General features: G+C 39.0%; 1 protein-coding gene across 3 annotated transcripts in view; it reads left to right on the forward strand.

The window, feature by feature from the left end:
• The window catches only part of LOC126612438 (uncharacterized), a 72,683-nt gene extending 62,214 nt beyond the window's left edge, over window positions 1–10,469 (forward strand). For 2 of the 3 annotated variants that reach the window (XM_050280839.1, XM_050280841.1), the window contains exons 2-3: window positions 8,950–9,462; window positions 9,857–10,469. In XM_050280839.1, the coding sequence (XP_050136796.1) occupies window positions 8,950–9,462; window positions 9,857–10,389 (1,046 nt within the window). In that variant the 3' untranslated portion in view covers window positions 10,390–10,469. Of the gene's footprint in view, window positions 1–7,496; window positions 7,735–8,949; window positions 9,463–9,856 lie in introns of those variants that run through there. The other variant, XM_050280840.1, reaches the window with a different exon arrangement.
• Window positions 10,470–16,626: the final 6,157 nt, after the last annotated feature.

Here is a 16,626-nt window from a genome sequence, read left to right on the forward strand (position 1 = left end):
CTACCCCAGAAAATAGTACCTGAAATCCCAATCTAAGCATTTTCTTAAACTTTAGTAAGTCATATAAAATAATTAGCATTTTTAATTAAGATTTAAGAGAACGTGTCAGATGTTTACAAACACCAAGAAATTTCTATATTCTTCGAGTTTACGGAATTAATATTGCCAGCCCAATAGAAATGGTTTCACCTCAAAGATTTTAATTATTATGTTTCTTTTAAACCCCATAATAGTGTACTATTCCAACAATAAATTATAAATTGGCTATGTTTTCAAATAAGATGTTTGGAAGGGGTTTAAAAGAAAAACAGCTTGAACTTTTTTATTTTATTTTTTATTACAAGATCTACACTAATCTAAAGTACTAGGGTGATAAGAAAATTTTGAACTCGAAATATAATCTATACAAGTTTATTCTTTTTAATGTATGTTATTATATAGTAATAAGGGTAAATTACATAGTAGTTCCTCAGGTTTGAGGTCTATTACAATCGCATACAACAACTTCAAAACATTTCACTTTCATACCTCAACTACTATTTTATTTCAATATAGTACCTCCGTTTCATTTTCCATCCATTAATCCGTTAAATGCTGACGTGGCTACCACATATATGCCACATGGCAAATAAAATAATTTTTTAATTTTTTTTTTAAAATCTGAATTTTCTCAAAAAAAATTGAAAAAAAAAAAAGAAACCCATATCCCTCATCCCCCACCCACCCCCCCCCATGCCGTGTCGCCAGAAGAAGAAGAAGAAAAAGAAGAAGAAGAAGAAGAAGAAGAAAAGCCCATAACCCTTCCCTCACCCCCCCCCGCCGCGCCGCCTCCTCCCCCCGGCTACCTTCCGGCGACCACCCCCCCGCGCCAAGATCTCGTGATTTTCAATGTGGGTGAGTTTTGAAAATACTGAGTTTGAGATGATTTTTGGACTGGTTTTGTGGTAGAACCACCTAATCTCGGATGCAATTTTTGGGGGTGGGTGATGGGGGATTTTTTGGGAGGGGTGATGGGGGATGGGAGAAAGGGGTGGCTCGGGTGGGATGGACTGGGGCTTTTTTTTTCTCTCTCGGATGCAATTTTTGGGGGTGGGTGATGGGGGATTTTTTGGGAGGGGTGATGGGGGATGGGAGAAAGGGGTGGCTCGGGTGGGATGGACTGGGGCTTTTTTTTTTTCCCTTCTTCTTCTTCTTCGGCTTTTTTTTTTTCTCCCCTCTTCTTCTTCTTCTTCTTCTTGTTGCAGGTTTCTGGGGAGGTCGCTGGGGGGGGGGTGAGGGATATAGGTATCCCTTCTTCTTCCTCGCTGGGGGGGGGGGTGGGTGAGAGGGATGAGGGATATGGGTTTCAAATTTTATTTATTTTTTTTTTGAGAAATTCGGGTTTTTTAAAATAATAAAAAATTTATTTTATTTGCCACGTGGTAAACATTTGGCAGCCACGTGGCATATATGTGGCAGCCATGTCAGCATTTAACGGATTAATTGATGGAAAATGTAACGGAGGTACTATATTGAAATAAAATGGTAGTTGAGGTATGAAAGTAAAATGTTTTGAAGTTGTTGTATGCGATTGTAATAGACCTCAAACTTGATGGGCTACTACGTAATTTACCCTAGTAATAAATTAATAATAGATAGAGATAATTAAGAATATTTTGTTAGTGTCTGCAGGTGTAACGTTTTGCCGTCCTATAAAATTTTCCCTTGAGTTTCAGTGGCCTACGACGGTCACACAACACGTCGGATGCACTCTTACACTTCATCCATCCAGCTTGTATTCTATGGTTGAGATCTCCATCTAATTCTCCGTTCTCTTGCAAGATAGATCCTAGGTAGCGAAAACGGTCACTTTTTGTGATCTTCGCTAGATTGCTCCGGTCATTAGTGTGGATAAGTATATAAATGGATAGAGATAGGAAAGCAAACACAAGATGTACGTGGTTCACCCAGATTGGCTACGTCCACGGAATAGAGGAGTTCTCATTAATTGTGAAGGGTTTACACAAGTACATAGGTTCAAGCTCTCCTTTAGTGAGTACAAGTGAATGATTTAGTACAAATGACATTAGAAAATATTGTGGGAGAATGATCTCGTAGCCACGAAACTTCTAAGTACCGGAGTGTGGTATCGTCTTGACTTGCCTTATCTGTCTCATAGGTAGATGTGGCATCTTCTCTGGAAGTACTCTTCCCCCATCCAGGGGTGGTATCTGTAACTGGTGGAGATGCACAAGGTAATGTATCAATTTCAATTGAAGCTTACTTGTAGTTTCATGCTTGGTCAAGCGAGATACAAACCATGTAGTAGGAGTCCCCCAAGTCGCCGAGCTAGGGGATCTGCTGAAAGAGTTGACAGACAAGGTAAGCAATCAGAGCTCCGGCTGATTGTTCACATTCTCCCTATCTTGTAGGCAGCATGAAGGATAAAGAGAAGAAAAATGAGGAGAGATGATATGGGATACTTTTTCTTTTGAAGAAGTAACTTTCCACAGGCTTATTCTTGAACTGGGTTGGAGGGTTTTCTGGTTTCCTCCAGAGTATAAGGCCGACTGAAGAATTTGAGGGTCAAAACAAGTCCATCAAATCTAGAGTACGTTCGACCCTGCTGATATGGGATACTTTTGCTTTTGATAGAGTAGTGGATGTATCGGCACGTGTGCTGTTACGCTTGTCTCCACATGCTTCCTTGTATCCTTCTCACTTGCCTTATCTGTTCCTCAGGCAGATGCGGTATCTTCCCTGGAAGCATAAGATGTTGAAGATGAGTACTCGAGAGCAATGCCAGGTAAGTAATCAGGTAAGGGGTTCCAGGCAGTCAGTTCCTGGCTAGAAGCTTGATTCCAAGTGCTGACTGATTGCTCTCTTTCTCCTTGTCTTGCAGGTAAGAACAAGGCCAAAGGAAAAGACAGGGAAAAAGCATGATATGGGATACTCTTGTTTTTAACCCTGATGATATGAGATATTCTTGCTCTAGTATAGCTTGTTTACAGAAGTATTATCGGGGGGAAAGAAAGCTGAATATTTCGAAAGGCTTTGTTGGGAGTGCCCTCTCAGATAAGAGAAAGGGTTGAGCATTTTTGCAGGTCTGCCTGTCCGTTAGGGATGGAAGTCGACATATATAGGAGTCTCCCTAACATCAAGTAGTAATGCTATTCCTTTACCCTGCTTGGTTATAGCACGGTAGTGGGAGCTGCCAGCTTCACATGTTTTAACTCTGTCAGAGCACTTTGAAAAAGTGGTTTGTGGTATCTGGAAAGCTGATGTTGCGTGTGAAGATTACAGACCTGTCGGGGGTCTGGCTCTCGAGATTCGGAGAACGATGCCTCTTCGATTTTTGAGAAAGCAATCCTGCTGGGGGTCTGGCTCTCGAGATTCGAAGAGCGGTGTCTCTTCGATTTTTGAGAAAGTAATCATGTTGGGAGTCTGGCTCTCGAGATTCGGAGGGCCGTGCCTCTTCGATTTTGGAGCAAGCAATCTTGTTGGGAGTGTTTTCTCGAATGTGAGTAAAGGTTGGGCATGTTTGCTAGTCTACCTTGCCACGAAGCACAGAGGTTGACACACAGGGACTTTCCAATTATCCAGTAGTGGTACTGTTCCTTTACCCTCTCTTCGATTTTGAGAAAGTAATCATGTTGGGAGTCTGGCTCTCGAGATTCGGAGGGCGGTGCCTCTTTGATTTTGAAGCAAGCAATCTTGTTAGGAGTGTTTTCTCGAATGTGAGTAAAGGTTGGGCATGTTTGCTAGTCTACCTTACCACGAAGCACAGAGGTTGACACACCGGGACTTTCCAATTATCCAGCAGTGGTACTGTTCCTTTACCCTTGTGGGTAATAATATGGTAGCTAGACTTTCAAAATTTATGTGTCTAAACTTTGTTAGTGTTGTTTCTTTGCAATTCTTTTACCCTTCTTAGTCAGAGCGATGTAGTGGGAGCTGCAAGCTTCACGTGTCTCAACTTTGTCAGAGAACTTTGGCAAAGTTATCTGTGGTACCCATGAGCTACTGTTGCGTGTGGGAAGTGGGTGATTGAACAGTACGATTCATGTGCTTTCTACTTCGCCAGAAATCTTCGACAGAATGCCCATAATTTCCGCAAAGCTGAGTGTGCGTGTGACAGGTGCTGACAAGGCTGGAAAAGTAGGTGCCTCTTCGATTTCTGAAATTGGCCCTCGTGGTCTCTGAGCAGCCCAGCTTTTGAGAAAGCAAGCCTCTTCGATTTCTGAGATCGGCCTTTGTGGTCTTTGAGCAGCCCAGCTTTTGAGAAAGCAAACACCTCTTCGATTTCTGAGATCGACCCTCGTGGTCTCTGAGCAGCCCAGCTTTTGAGAAAGCAAACGCCTCTTCGATTTCTGAGCAGGCGCCTCTTCGATTTCTGAAGCTTCGTCGAGTGCAGATTTTTATAGGGGCTGACATTAAGTTCCAAAGCACACTTGAATATCCACCAGTAGAAGCTCCATTCTTGCACTTCTAAGATCTTGATTTGTCCGACCTCTTCTCTCTTCAACACCTTTGAAAATGTCTGGTCCCTCCGACCGTCGTTTTGACTTGAACCTTGTTGAAGAGGCAGCCCCGCCTTCTCCAGACAACATATGGCGCCCATCCTTCGTCTCCCCTACTGGTCCTCTTACCGTTGGGGATTCCGTGATGAAGAATGATATGACCGCTGCGGTAGTGGCCAGGAACCTTCTCATTCCCAAAGATAACAGACTACTTTCCAAACGGTCTGATGAGTTGTCTGTTAAGGATTCTCTGGCTCTCAGTGTTCAGTGTGCAGGTTCTGTGTCTAATATGGCCCAACGCCTATTTGCTCGAACCCGCCAAGTTGAATCATTGGCGGCTGAAGTGATGAGTCTCAAACAGGAGATTAGAGGGCTCAAGCATGAGAATAAACAGTTGCACCGGCTCGCACATGACTATGCTACAAACATGAAGAGGAAGCTTGACCAGATGAAGGAATCTGATGGTCAGGTTTTACTTGATCATCAGAGATTTGTGGGTTTATTCCAAAGGCATTTATTGCCTTCGTCTTCTGGGGCTGTACCGCGTAATGAAGCTCCAAATGATCAATCTCTTATGCCTCCTCCTTCTAGGGTTTTGTCCAGTACTGAGGCTCCGAATGATCCCCCTCCGGTGCCTTCTCTTTCTGGGGCTCTACCGACTGCTGAGACTTCTCCTAAGCAACCTTTGTGAAGGCTCCCTCTTGTTTGTTTATTTTGACTCAAGTATATGTACATATTTGTAACTTATCGGGGATATCAATAAATAAGCTTTCCTTCATTTCAACGTATTGTGTTAAATACACCAAAGCCTTCTTCGCTAAGTTCTTTGAATTTTGTTTTGTTGAAGCTTGTATGTTGAAGCTTTGTGAGTGGAGCATATAGGTTGAGGTAGTGTTCCCTTAATTTCCCGAGTGAGGAAAACTTCTCGGTTGGAGACTTGGAAAATCCAAGTCACTGAGTGGGATCGGCTATATGAATCTTAGAACGTCATTGTGTTCTGTCCTGTGTCATGTCCTCCGTTAGATCCAAGTACTCTAAGTCTTTTCTTAGGGTCTCTTCCAAAGTTTTCCTAGGTCTTCCTCTGCCCCTTCGGCCCTGAACCTCTGTCCCATAGTCGCATCTTCTAATCGGAGCGTCAGTAGGCCTTCTTTGCACATGTCCAAACCACCGTAACCGATTTTCTCTCATCTTTCCTTCAATTTCGGCTACTCCTACTTTACCCCGGATATCCTCATTCCTAATCTTATCCTTTCTCGTGTGCCCACACATCCAACGAAGCATCCTCATCTCCGCTACACCCATTTTGTGTACGTGTTGATGCTTCACCGCCCAACATTCTGTGCCATACAGCATCCCCGGCCTTATTGCCGTCCTATAAAATTTTTCCTTGAGCTTCAGTGGCATACGGCGGTCACACAACACGCCGGATGCACTCTTCCACTTCATCCATCCAGCTTGTATTCTATGGTTGAGATCTCTATCTAATTCTCCGTTCTTTTGCAAGATAGATCCTAGGTAACGAAAACGATCGCTCTTTGGTATTTCTTGATCTCCGATCCTCACCCCTAACTCGTTTTGGCCTCCATTTGCACTGAACTTGCACTCCATATATTCTGTCTTTGATCGGCTTAGGCGAAGACCTTTAGATTCCAACACTTCTCTCCAAAGGTTAAGCTTTGCATTTACCCCTTCCTGAGTTTCATCTATCAACACTATATCGTCTGCGAAAAGCATACACCAAGGAATATCACCTTGAATATGTCCTGTTAACTCATCCATTACCAACGCAAAAAGGTAAGGACTTAAGGATGAGCCTTGATGTAATCCTACAGTTATGGGAAAGCTTTCGGTTTGTCCTTCATGAGTTCTTACGGCAGTCTTTGCTCCTTCATACATATCCTGTATAGCTTGGATATATGCTACTCGTACTCATTTCTTCTTTAAAATCCTCCAAAGAATGTCTCTTGAGACCCTATCATACGCTTTTTCCAAATCTATAAAGACCATGTGTAAATCCTTTTTCCCATCTCTATATCTTTCCATCAATCTTCGTAAGAGATAGATTGCCTCCATGGTTGAGCACCCTGGCATGAACCCGAATTGGTTGTCCGAAACCCGTGTCTCTTGCCTCAATCTATGCTCAATGACTCTCTCCCAGAGCTTCATTGTATGACTCATTAGCTTAATTCCCCTATAGTTCATGCAATTTTGTACATCGCCCTTATTCTTGTAGATAGGCACCAAAGTGCTCATTCGCCACTCATTCGGCATCTTCTTCGTTTTCAAAATCCTATTGAAAAGGTCAGTGAGCCATGTTATACCTGTCTCTCCCAAAACTTTCCACACTTCGATTGGTATATCGTCTGGGCCTACTGCTTTTCTATGCTTCATCTTCTTCAAAGCTACACCCACTTCTTCCTTCCGGATTCTACGATAAAAAGAGTAGTTTCTACACTCTTCTGAGTTACTCAACTCCCCTAAAGAAGCACTCATTTCATGTCCTTCATTGAAAAGATTATGAAAATAACCTTTCCATCTGTCTTTAACCGCGTTCTCTGTAGCAAGAACCTTTCCATCCTCATCCTTGATGCACCTCACTTGGTTTAGGTCATTTGTCTTCTTTTCCCTTGCTCTAGCTAGTTTATAGATATCCAACTCTCCTTCTTTGGTATCTAGTCGCTTATACATATCGTCATAAGCCGCTAACTTAGCTTCTCTCACAGCTTTCTTCGCCTCTTGCTTCGCTTTTCTATACCTTTCACCATTTTCATCGGTCCTATCCTTGTATAAGGCTTTACAACATTCCTTCTTAGCCTTCACCTTTGCTTGTACCTCCTCATTCCACCACCAAGATTCCTTTTGGTGTGGGGCAAAGCCCTTGGACTCTCCTAATACCTCTTTTGCTACTTTTCGGATACAACTAGCCATGGAATCCCACATTTGGTTAGCTTCCCCCTCTCTATCCCACACACAGTGGGTGATTACTTTCTCTTTGAAAAATTCGAGGAACGTGGTGCGTAGCCAAAAGATACTTCAAAACTCAAAGGCTTTTCCATGACGGCCAGCAGTATATAAACCGCTGCTCACTTCCTGCGATCTCAACCCAATCCCTTCCAACCCTTTTCTCTCTCACGGATAAAGACTCTGAGAGCCACGATGAAAAACAAACTCTCAGTGCTGCTGGTTCTGCTATGTGCAGCTAATTTCCACGCCACCTTATCATTTGTCACAGATGGTAAGCTCTCCTCTGCTATTTACGCTGTTTTTATATCTTTATGTATGGAGGGATCGGATAATTGAACTGAATTATGAGATAGTTTTAAGAAGGTGTTTTTGCGGTTCGTTATTTTTAATGAGGAGTACTTTGAAACTTATACGTATATATATGACTCTGCCCAGGGAAATCCATTCCTAGTACTTGGGTTTACCAATTTCAAGTCACTCAGTCATGCTGGAAAATAGATTCGTTTTATTTTTTGTGATCACTATGCTCAAATACCTAACAATATTAATATGTAGCCTTTCAATTTTATATTTTCATACAGCTCCTAGGTAGGTTGTCATAAATATTGAAATCTTGTTTTTTAAGTGATCTCCATGTGCTTCTAGTAAGTCTCTATGCAATAAATGCGAGATTTTTTCAGTTTATGAGAAAATTGTGAAATATAACCTTTGAAGTTATGTCATCCATTTATATTATAATACATGGTATACCATCTTATGTTTTCAGTATACAAAAACTTCTTACAGTGAGTTCAAACCTCTTTTAACTCGATGAAGAGGTTGTTTTCATTGATTTCTTACTTGTCTAGTCCTGCAAATAATAAATTTCTTCTAAGTTTTTAATAGAGCGATAGCATCTAGACTAAGTCATAAATGAGTCATATAAAATTATTATTTACAGAGGTCAAATTTAAGAACCTGTAACTATGAATGCTGAGAAATACCACCAAAATGTAAGATTAGTTAGTAATTTCTTCTTCTAATTTGAAAACACAAAGTATAATTGAAAGAAAAAGTAATATGAAAATGGCCTTCTATATGGCTCCAAGTCTAACTGAATTCTCATCATATCATGATTGGTCGACACATAACATGTGATCCTCTCGTGGCATCTATAATATGATTTATTATTAGGAACAAAGGCAAATACGTACAATCTTGCATGCTACTAAAACTTATCAAGTTAACTTTCGGTCTTCCTTTTCTTTTCATATTATTTCATAAAATGTCATTTTCTGATAATTACTTGATATTAGTAAATGTCGTACAAACAATATCACTTCAAAGTCATTAAATTTAATGTTGTTAAGACTTTTTGCCTTTAAATGATGTGGTGTGTGACAATATGCGAATAAATCAAATATTGTCATGCCAATTAGTAGTCACAACCGTAAGATCTGTTGAATGAATTTACCTGTTATTGACACTAACCCTATTCATTTCTCAGGCTTATTACCCAACGGCAACTTCGAGTACGGTCCAAAGCAATCAGAACTCAAAGGCACAGTAGTGACGAACCCTCATGCAATTCCCAACTGGGAAATCTCAGGCTTCGTTGAGTACATAAAATCAGGTCAAAAACAAGGTGACATGGTGCTAGTAGTCCCCGAGGGCGGCTTTGCAGTGAAGCTCGGCAACGAGGCCTTGATCAAGCAGAAGTTGAAGCTCACGAAAGGCAGCTTCTACTCCACCACGTTCACCGCTTCTCGGACTTGCGGGCAGGAGGCGAAGCTGAACGTGTCCGTCAATCCCAACCTTGAAGAAAATGACTGGGGAATAATGCCAATCCAGACAATATACAGCTGCAATGGATGGGATTCGTATGCATGGGGTTTTAATGCAGATTTTGATGACGTTGAGCTTGTGATCCATAACCCTGGGGTGGTGGAAGATCCTGCTTGTGGGCCACTTATTGATTCTGTTGCTTTGAAGCTCTTGGAACCTCCTAAACGTACTAGAGGTAAAAAGTTGGGGTTTTTTTTTTTTTTTTTTTTTTTGGGCTCTTGGTAATTGATGAGTTTAATGAGATTTTGCATTAAAAAACCGTACATTTTTAGCCAACAAACAAAACCCATTTCAAATTAATTAATAAATATCATACCCAAATTTAAGAAATTTTTTATTGCTGCTATATTAATACTTTTTTTTATTGAGCCATATTAATACATTACTAACCACATTATCGATTTATCTTCATTTTGAGATTGAATTAACTTGTAACCCAAGTAAATTGTGAATATGATATGACACATAATAACAATATGACCTATACATATGCTACAAACGTTTAATGTTGTCATTTTTTGTACCAGAAAAAGTTACTTGTCATGTTTGTTCAATTATTATTTTTCCAGCCAACTTGTTGAAAAATGGAAACTTTGAAGAAGGGCCCTATGTGTCCCCCAACACATCATGGGGAACCCTAATCCCACCCCACATAGAAGACGACCACAGCCCACTCCCAGGCTGGATTATCGAGTCTCTCAAGGCCGTTAAGTACATCGACTCCGAGCACTTCTTCGTCCCTGAAGGCCGGAGAGCCATCGAGCTCGTCGCCGGCAAAGAAAGCGCACTGACCCAAGTCGTCTTCACTAAGCCCGGCAAGCTCTACGCCCTCACATTCTCCGTCGGCGACTCCAACAACAGCTGCGAAGGCTCCCTCGTCGTCGAGGCGTTTGCTGGCAAAGACACCCTCAAGGTGCCGTACCAGTCCAAAGGCAAAGGTGGGTTCAAGGGCGCGAGGCTCATTTTCACCGCTGTGGGGCCGCGCACGAGGATCATGTTCTACAGTACGTTTTACACCATGGTCGCCGACCACTCTGGGTCTCTGTGCGGCCCCATCATTGACGACGTGAAGTTGCTTAGCGTTCGTAAAGTACGCGTTTGATTAAATGCCTATGAAAAAAAGTTATGCGGCTGGTTTGGTCGCTTAGCTGATTAAATTATATATGTTATGTTATACAGGAAGGAGGGTTTCTGAAATTTTACTTTTGTTGTAGTAGAGGTATAAGACATACTTAACTACACGAATGCTATCTATATATGTGATGTGGACCAATATTTAAAATATGGACGAAGTTGTCAATATTTTTGTCGAAATATTCGGGAAATAAAAAATTAATATGCAAAGCGGATGTGAAATGCAAACTTCATCCTTTACTAGCTAGATATCAGAAATTTATGAATATCAACGATATTTGTCAATTTCACTACGAAAATTTTGCCGGAACTCATTGCAGATTTCGAATTTTTGAAATTTATTTTCTTTCTAATTTCGGCTAAATCTGAATGAGTTAATATGTCCAACCCAAATTATAGCTTTCCATCTTCAAATTGGCACTTGATCTCTCCATCTTCAGGTCTGTGCGTTAGTATCCTTCGTCGCTTACCCTCCATCTCTAGAACGTGTCTATAATCTATATTACCGACTCAGAATTTCAAATCTTTTAATATCTTTATGTATTTATTTAATGGGATAGGATCAAAGGACAAATATTTTTACAAATACTTTTACACTCTTTTTAAGCTTTTGGATTACATGACATCCAATGGTTCTTATTTATTCATTAAATGACATGGATGCTTATGTGGATTTTAACTAATATTAAATATAAAATAAAACTAAAAAAACATAAAATTTGGAAAATTAAAACTAAAATTAAAAAAGGAAGAGACTTTAACTAAAATTGGTTCTCCCATTCCCATTTCGATGAAGACTTGGATTAAGACTTTGAACCCTGATAAAAAAAATCATTAACTGATGTTTTTTTTCAGACTTGGATTCAGACTTTGGATTCATGAAACATCATTTAACTGATTTTTTTTTTTCTACTTCCAACCAGGGAAGGATGGAGAGTCGGCTAAGATGGTTCTTATTTTTTGCTAGGAAATATAAAACTAAAATTAAAAAAGGAAGATAATTTAACTGAAATTGCTTCTCCCATTCCCATTTCGATCAAGACTTGGATTCAAACTTTAAACCCTAATAAAAAAAGTCATGAAACTTCTTATTTGCCGATAAGGAAGCTTGATGGAATCTCTTCTTTTATTTTATCAAAAATAAACCCTAACAACTCCATCGCCCCCTCATTCGCTTCTATTGCTAATTTGCTAGTGCGGCGGTCAGATCAAATCTTACCACCACCATCCACCATCAAGGTCAGCTTTACATTTTCATAACTATTTTTCTGTTTAAAAGTATTGTATAATTGTCTAAAACTCGTAAGCGCTTGAACGGTAATTTGATTTCTATGTTCATTGAAGCTACAATTTTTTTTTCTTCCGAAAATTCCAAGTTGGCAGTTTGTATATTTTTGAATGTTTTAATTGCTAATAAGTAATATCCTTGTTTATACTTCAGTAAATGTGCTTGCAAGTCTGGTAATTGTATCTTTCTCTGAAATATTTTTTTCTTTTTTTTTTCTCATGTCACCAGGGCTGATCATTTTACCAGACCACGAAAATGTCAGGGTATATACTACTCATTCATTTTCCGTTTCTCTGTATTCGTTTCAGCGCACTTTGGTGTGCCTATAAAAATGGAGGATGCATATAGTTTTAGGGTGAAAGTTTGTTCCTGATTGCTTGGCCTGCACAGTATCCTGAATTATGTTTTGAACCAATTCGTACATATGAAAATTTGGGGACACGTTATTCCTTTTTTTAATTTTAGTTTTAATTTTTCAGATTTTATGTTTTTTTTTTTAGTTTTTTTTTATCTTTAATATTAGTTAAAATCCACATAAGCCCCATGTCATTTAATGAATAAATAAGAACCATTGGATATCATGTAATCAAAAGGCTTAAAAATAGTGTAAAAATATTTGTCCATTGATCCTATCCCTTGTTTAATATCTTAATCGTTATCCCTTATTACAATTAATATTATTTTATATAATTACCTAATTAAATGTGTTGAATTGGAATTTTCTATTGAGATTGTTTTGGTTTAAATTAAGTTATGTATTATTTGAAGATTATCTGAATTGTAGATCAATGGAATAAGATTCAACAAAAGAAAAAAGATTAATTGGATAGGGACACCATTAGTCTCGTATCTGTCAAAAGATGGACATGATATATGGTAATTAATCATTAAATTGTTATTAAGACATGTATTGTGGTTTTTTTTTTTTTTTTTAACAAAAGGCCTGTATTAGGGTTGATATTGTTGCAATTCTATTAGATTATGAATACGATTGCGTAAATGTTAGTGTATCTAGGAGTATCTTAGAATAATCCTTAGGGTTAGATATTATTCTATATGATTCGTTTGTTTGGCTTCACTAAGTTTTATTAGACTAGAGTGGACTAACTCTTAGTCTAGTCTAGGGATTAGTCCAATCCAATGTTTGGTACCACGCGAGACTCACGTTAATGAGATTAAGTGGGATTCGCATGGACTAAAGCCTTCATTGTAGATTTTTAGCGAGAGTCCCCAACAACCATGGGACTAGCTAAGACCTGCTTTGTTCCTCCGCTTCGCTCGTCTGCATCGCTTCGTGAACTCCCTCTTCTTCGCTCGTCTGCTTTGCTTTACTTCGAATTGCCGACCCAACACGCCAACTCCCCCGACGGGTCTCATATCGCCGGACTCCCGCTCCGAGAAGAGTCTAGGTAGGCCGGATCTGGGGCCTGGGAAGATGACTGTGGTTTGATTTTGTGCTTCTCAACAATCTGATCCAATTCTCTCTCGAAGCCTCTTAAGCCTTTCAAAAGCGTGGTCTTTCTCTCTTATTTCTTGGTAATTACGTGTTTGTTTGCTAGGAAAGTGTTGGAAAACTGTAAATTCTGATTGATTTGGTTGATGTTTGAGATTTATAATCAATCAATTAATTTGGTTGTCGTCTCTTTAGATACGAAATCAGGAACTTGGAAAGAAAGTTTTCCTGGAATGTGATTTTTATTTTCAATTTTTATGAATTATGGGTTTTTTTTGTATTATAACTCATGGATCTACATATCTTTTCGAATGAGTTAATTACACTAAGACCTCTTGAGGTTTATCGTGTTTTTACAAAATTCTCTCACGTTTGAAACATAACACTAATATCCCTTGAGGTTCTAATTCACTTTCACATAATCCCTTTAGAGCTAACATCACCTTAAAATAATTTCTTAAAGACAATTTTGCCCTAATTATTAATTACTTTATGAAAAATCCTTTATAAATAAATAGAATAAAAATTCAAATAAAAATCTTACATTAAACAATAAAAGGAAATAAAAGAAAATTGAAGAAACCTTGTTACCTTCTTCCTCTACGCTGTTAATTCATATCCCAATCCTCTTTTCTTAATTGGAAAAACCCTAGCAGAAGAAATCTTTCTCCTGTTAAATCATTTGGGCATTTCTGAGTAGGAATGTGGTCGGGTAATTTCTTCCAAGAAGCCAAATCAGGTACTCTTCTCCATGTTTGAAATCAGGGCTTTCTTCCATATCGCTTTCTCGTCGAAATTGGTTTCAGTTTGGGTGAACAAGGAGTGAAGGAGGTTGACGAAGAGATGGAGATGGCGATTTGAGGACAAGAACAGAAAAAAAAAATTGAGAGAAAGATCCGAAGATGCATAGGTGCCTTTCTATTTTCAGTTTTTTTTTATGGTTAATGTATGTTTTTGAAGTCCAACAAAAAAAATCTATTTTCTTTATATTGGTTATTATTATATGTATTTTTAAAAAGCTTTTTTTTTATTTTTTAAAGTAATTAATAGTGGGGCAAATTTGTCTTTAAGAAATTATTTTAAGATGATGTCAGCCCTGAAGGGGTTATGTGAAAGTGAATTAGAACCTCAAGGGGTGTTAGTGTTATGTTTCAAACGTGAGAGAGTTTTGTGAAAACACGATAAATCTCAGGGGGTGTTAGTGTAATTAACCCATTTTCGAATTGAAAGTAAATTAAGCTTTGTATCAATTTTGATATGTAGATTTTATTTTGCATCCGATATCTGATTTGAGATTTGTGGTTGATCAATCAATTTGCTATTTATTTATTTATTATTCCGCAGGGAATTGTGGGGACAAATTGAGTACTTTTGGAGGAAAATTGTGTTTTTTATTTGTAATTTTTAAATTTTGAGAATTTGGGTTTTGAAAATCAGAGGCTGTGTGGTTGGTGTTTTTCTGTAAAGAGGAGAGAAATGGTAGGTGTTGAGGAAGAGGACAAGTAATTGGAAAAAAATACTAATATTGGATCTAAAATATGTTAGTTCGAGGTCTAGTTCGGCACTGCACCAAACATTTCACTATTTTTATCCTGGTTAGTCCAAGCCAAGCCAGTCCAGCTTAGTCTCTGAACCTAGTCCAATCCGAGATAGTTCAGTGCAACAAACACACCCTTAAAGTTGTAATCCTATTAGGGTAAAGATTTAACTTTCCATACTACATATCTCTATCTTCTTTCTCTGTGTTGCCGGCCCCCTCTCTCCTAACCCTAAATACAAGTCAGTAAATTAGGCCTACAACAAATATGACATTTTCTAAAGTGTCATTTTAAATTTCCACGTTTCTAGCAAATTTCCATCATTTCCGTCGAAAGCAACCAATATTGATATCGATATATCCACGATATTTTAATAAATTTGCATATAGATATTTTCACCGATATCGATATTTTAAACACTAATGTGTACACAGATTTCATCTTGGTTCCCATAGATTTCATCTTCATAATGTTTTTCTCAATCCTGAACTCCTGAAAAATCATTTGTTTGTTGCTTGTTTTATTGAGAAAAACATTGTCTGTCATATTTTCACTCCTAATGTCTATCAAAAGTATGACTTGCATACTATTTTGTTACTTTTCAGGTCCCATGTAAGGATGGACTTTATCTGTTGTCCCTATCATTTACTATTGTTGGGGCCCAAAAATGTCACTCACCAAGCCAACTAAGTCTCAAGGCCCAATTATCATGCAAAACCTACATTCAAGCTCAAACACATGTCAAGGCGCGAGATCGATGAGAAACATATTTACAAACATGCCATGCCATAGAGATTAAGCCGGATATTCATGTCATGCTAAAACCTATTCATCACGCCATGCTTCCTCATGATAGTCACTATTCATGATAAGCCCAAGTCATATATTCGGGGCTTGTCAAATGGATTGTGGTGTGGATGGTTACAGAAGGTTATCGGGCCTATTTAGAATCAGGGTTATGGAATACTTTGGGCTGCTTAGGGGCCCAAATATCCAAGCCCATACCCTTTGCATTTCACGCATGTATCATTGAGAGAGAACTAACCTAGTTTACCATTTTCCTAGCAAGCCAACCCCTTTAGTTAGAACTAAACTAGATTCTTGCATCAAATGCATGCTAAACCCAGCAAGTCAAGCACATAATGCTGACTTTTCCTTCCCATCTTGCACAGACAGCCAACGCGCGAAAGTCATAAAGCGCGTTGCTTGCAGAAAGTCGGCCTGGGAAAGCCGCACCTTAGGAAGAAGCAAACTGCATGTCTCAATAATGCAACTATCTCACACCAAAAGGGGAATAATAGGATGTATAGGGAGAAAGGAATGGAAGACTAAGCGACAAAGGGAGATTCCTTTGAAGCCTAAAGAAGAACCCTTCATCTTAAAAATGAGGGAGAAAAGCCATTAAAGGGAGAGACAGACATGAGCCAACACAGAGAGATAGAGATAATGTAAGGGAGAGAGCCATCCAAGAAATAAGTCCAGAAAGTTCCATCTAACCCAGAAACATACTTCAAGCCTCAAGCATCATCATCCATATAACCTTAGTAATTTCCACAACCTTCCATTAAACATTCCAGCCATTAGAAACCTTACAATCACCTTAGGAATGCCCATATTATCCAGTCAAGAATGTCATGCAACCATGCAAATCCCTTATCTCTCATATTAAACTGATAATGTTCTAGCTTCCACACCACGCTTCACTTGAGCAAGTCATTATCTTGACCAATCGTGCTATCTTTAAGTCGTTGATGTTACCAAGGTATTTCTTAAGACAAACTAACTCTTTTGAGATATCCCAAGACTTGGTACGAATCCACACCAAGAGAGACAAAAGGACGTTCTCAAAGCCTAAGTCTATCTCGACCTAAAAGTCCCCCAACAATTACCTTCACTGTTCCTCGCGCCTTTGCTACTATCTCTTCT

This window comes from Malus sylvestris, chromosome 17 (genome assembly GCF_916048215.2).
Source record: "Malus sylvestris chromosome 17, drMalSylv7.2, whole genome shotgun sequence".
Classification (NCBI taxonomy): domain Eukaryota; kingdom Viridiplantae; phylum Streptophyta; class Magnoliopsida; order Rosales; family Rosaceae; genus Malus; species Malus sylvestris.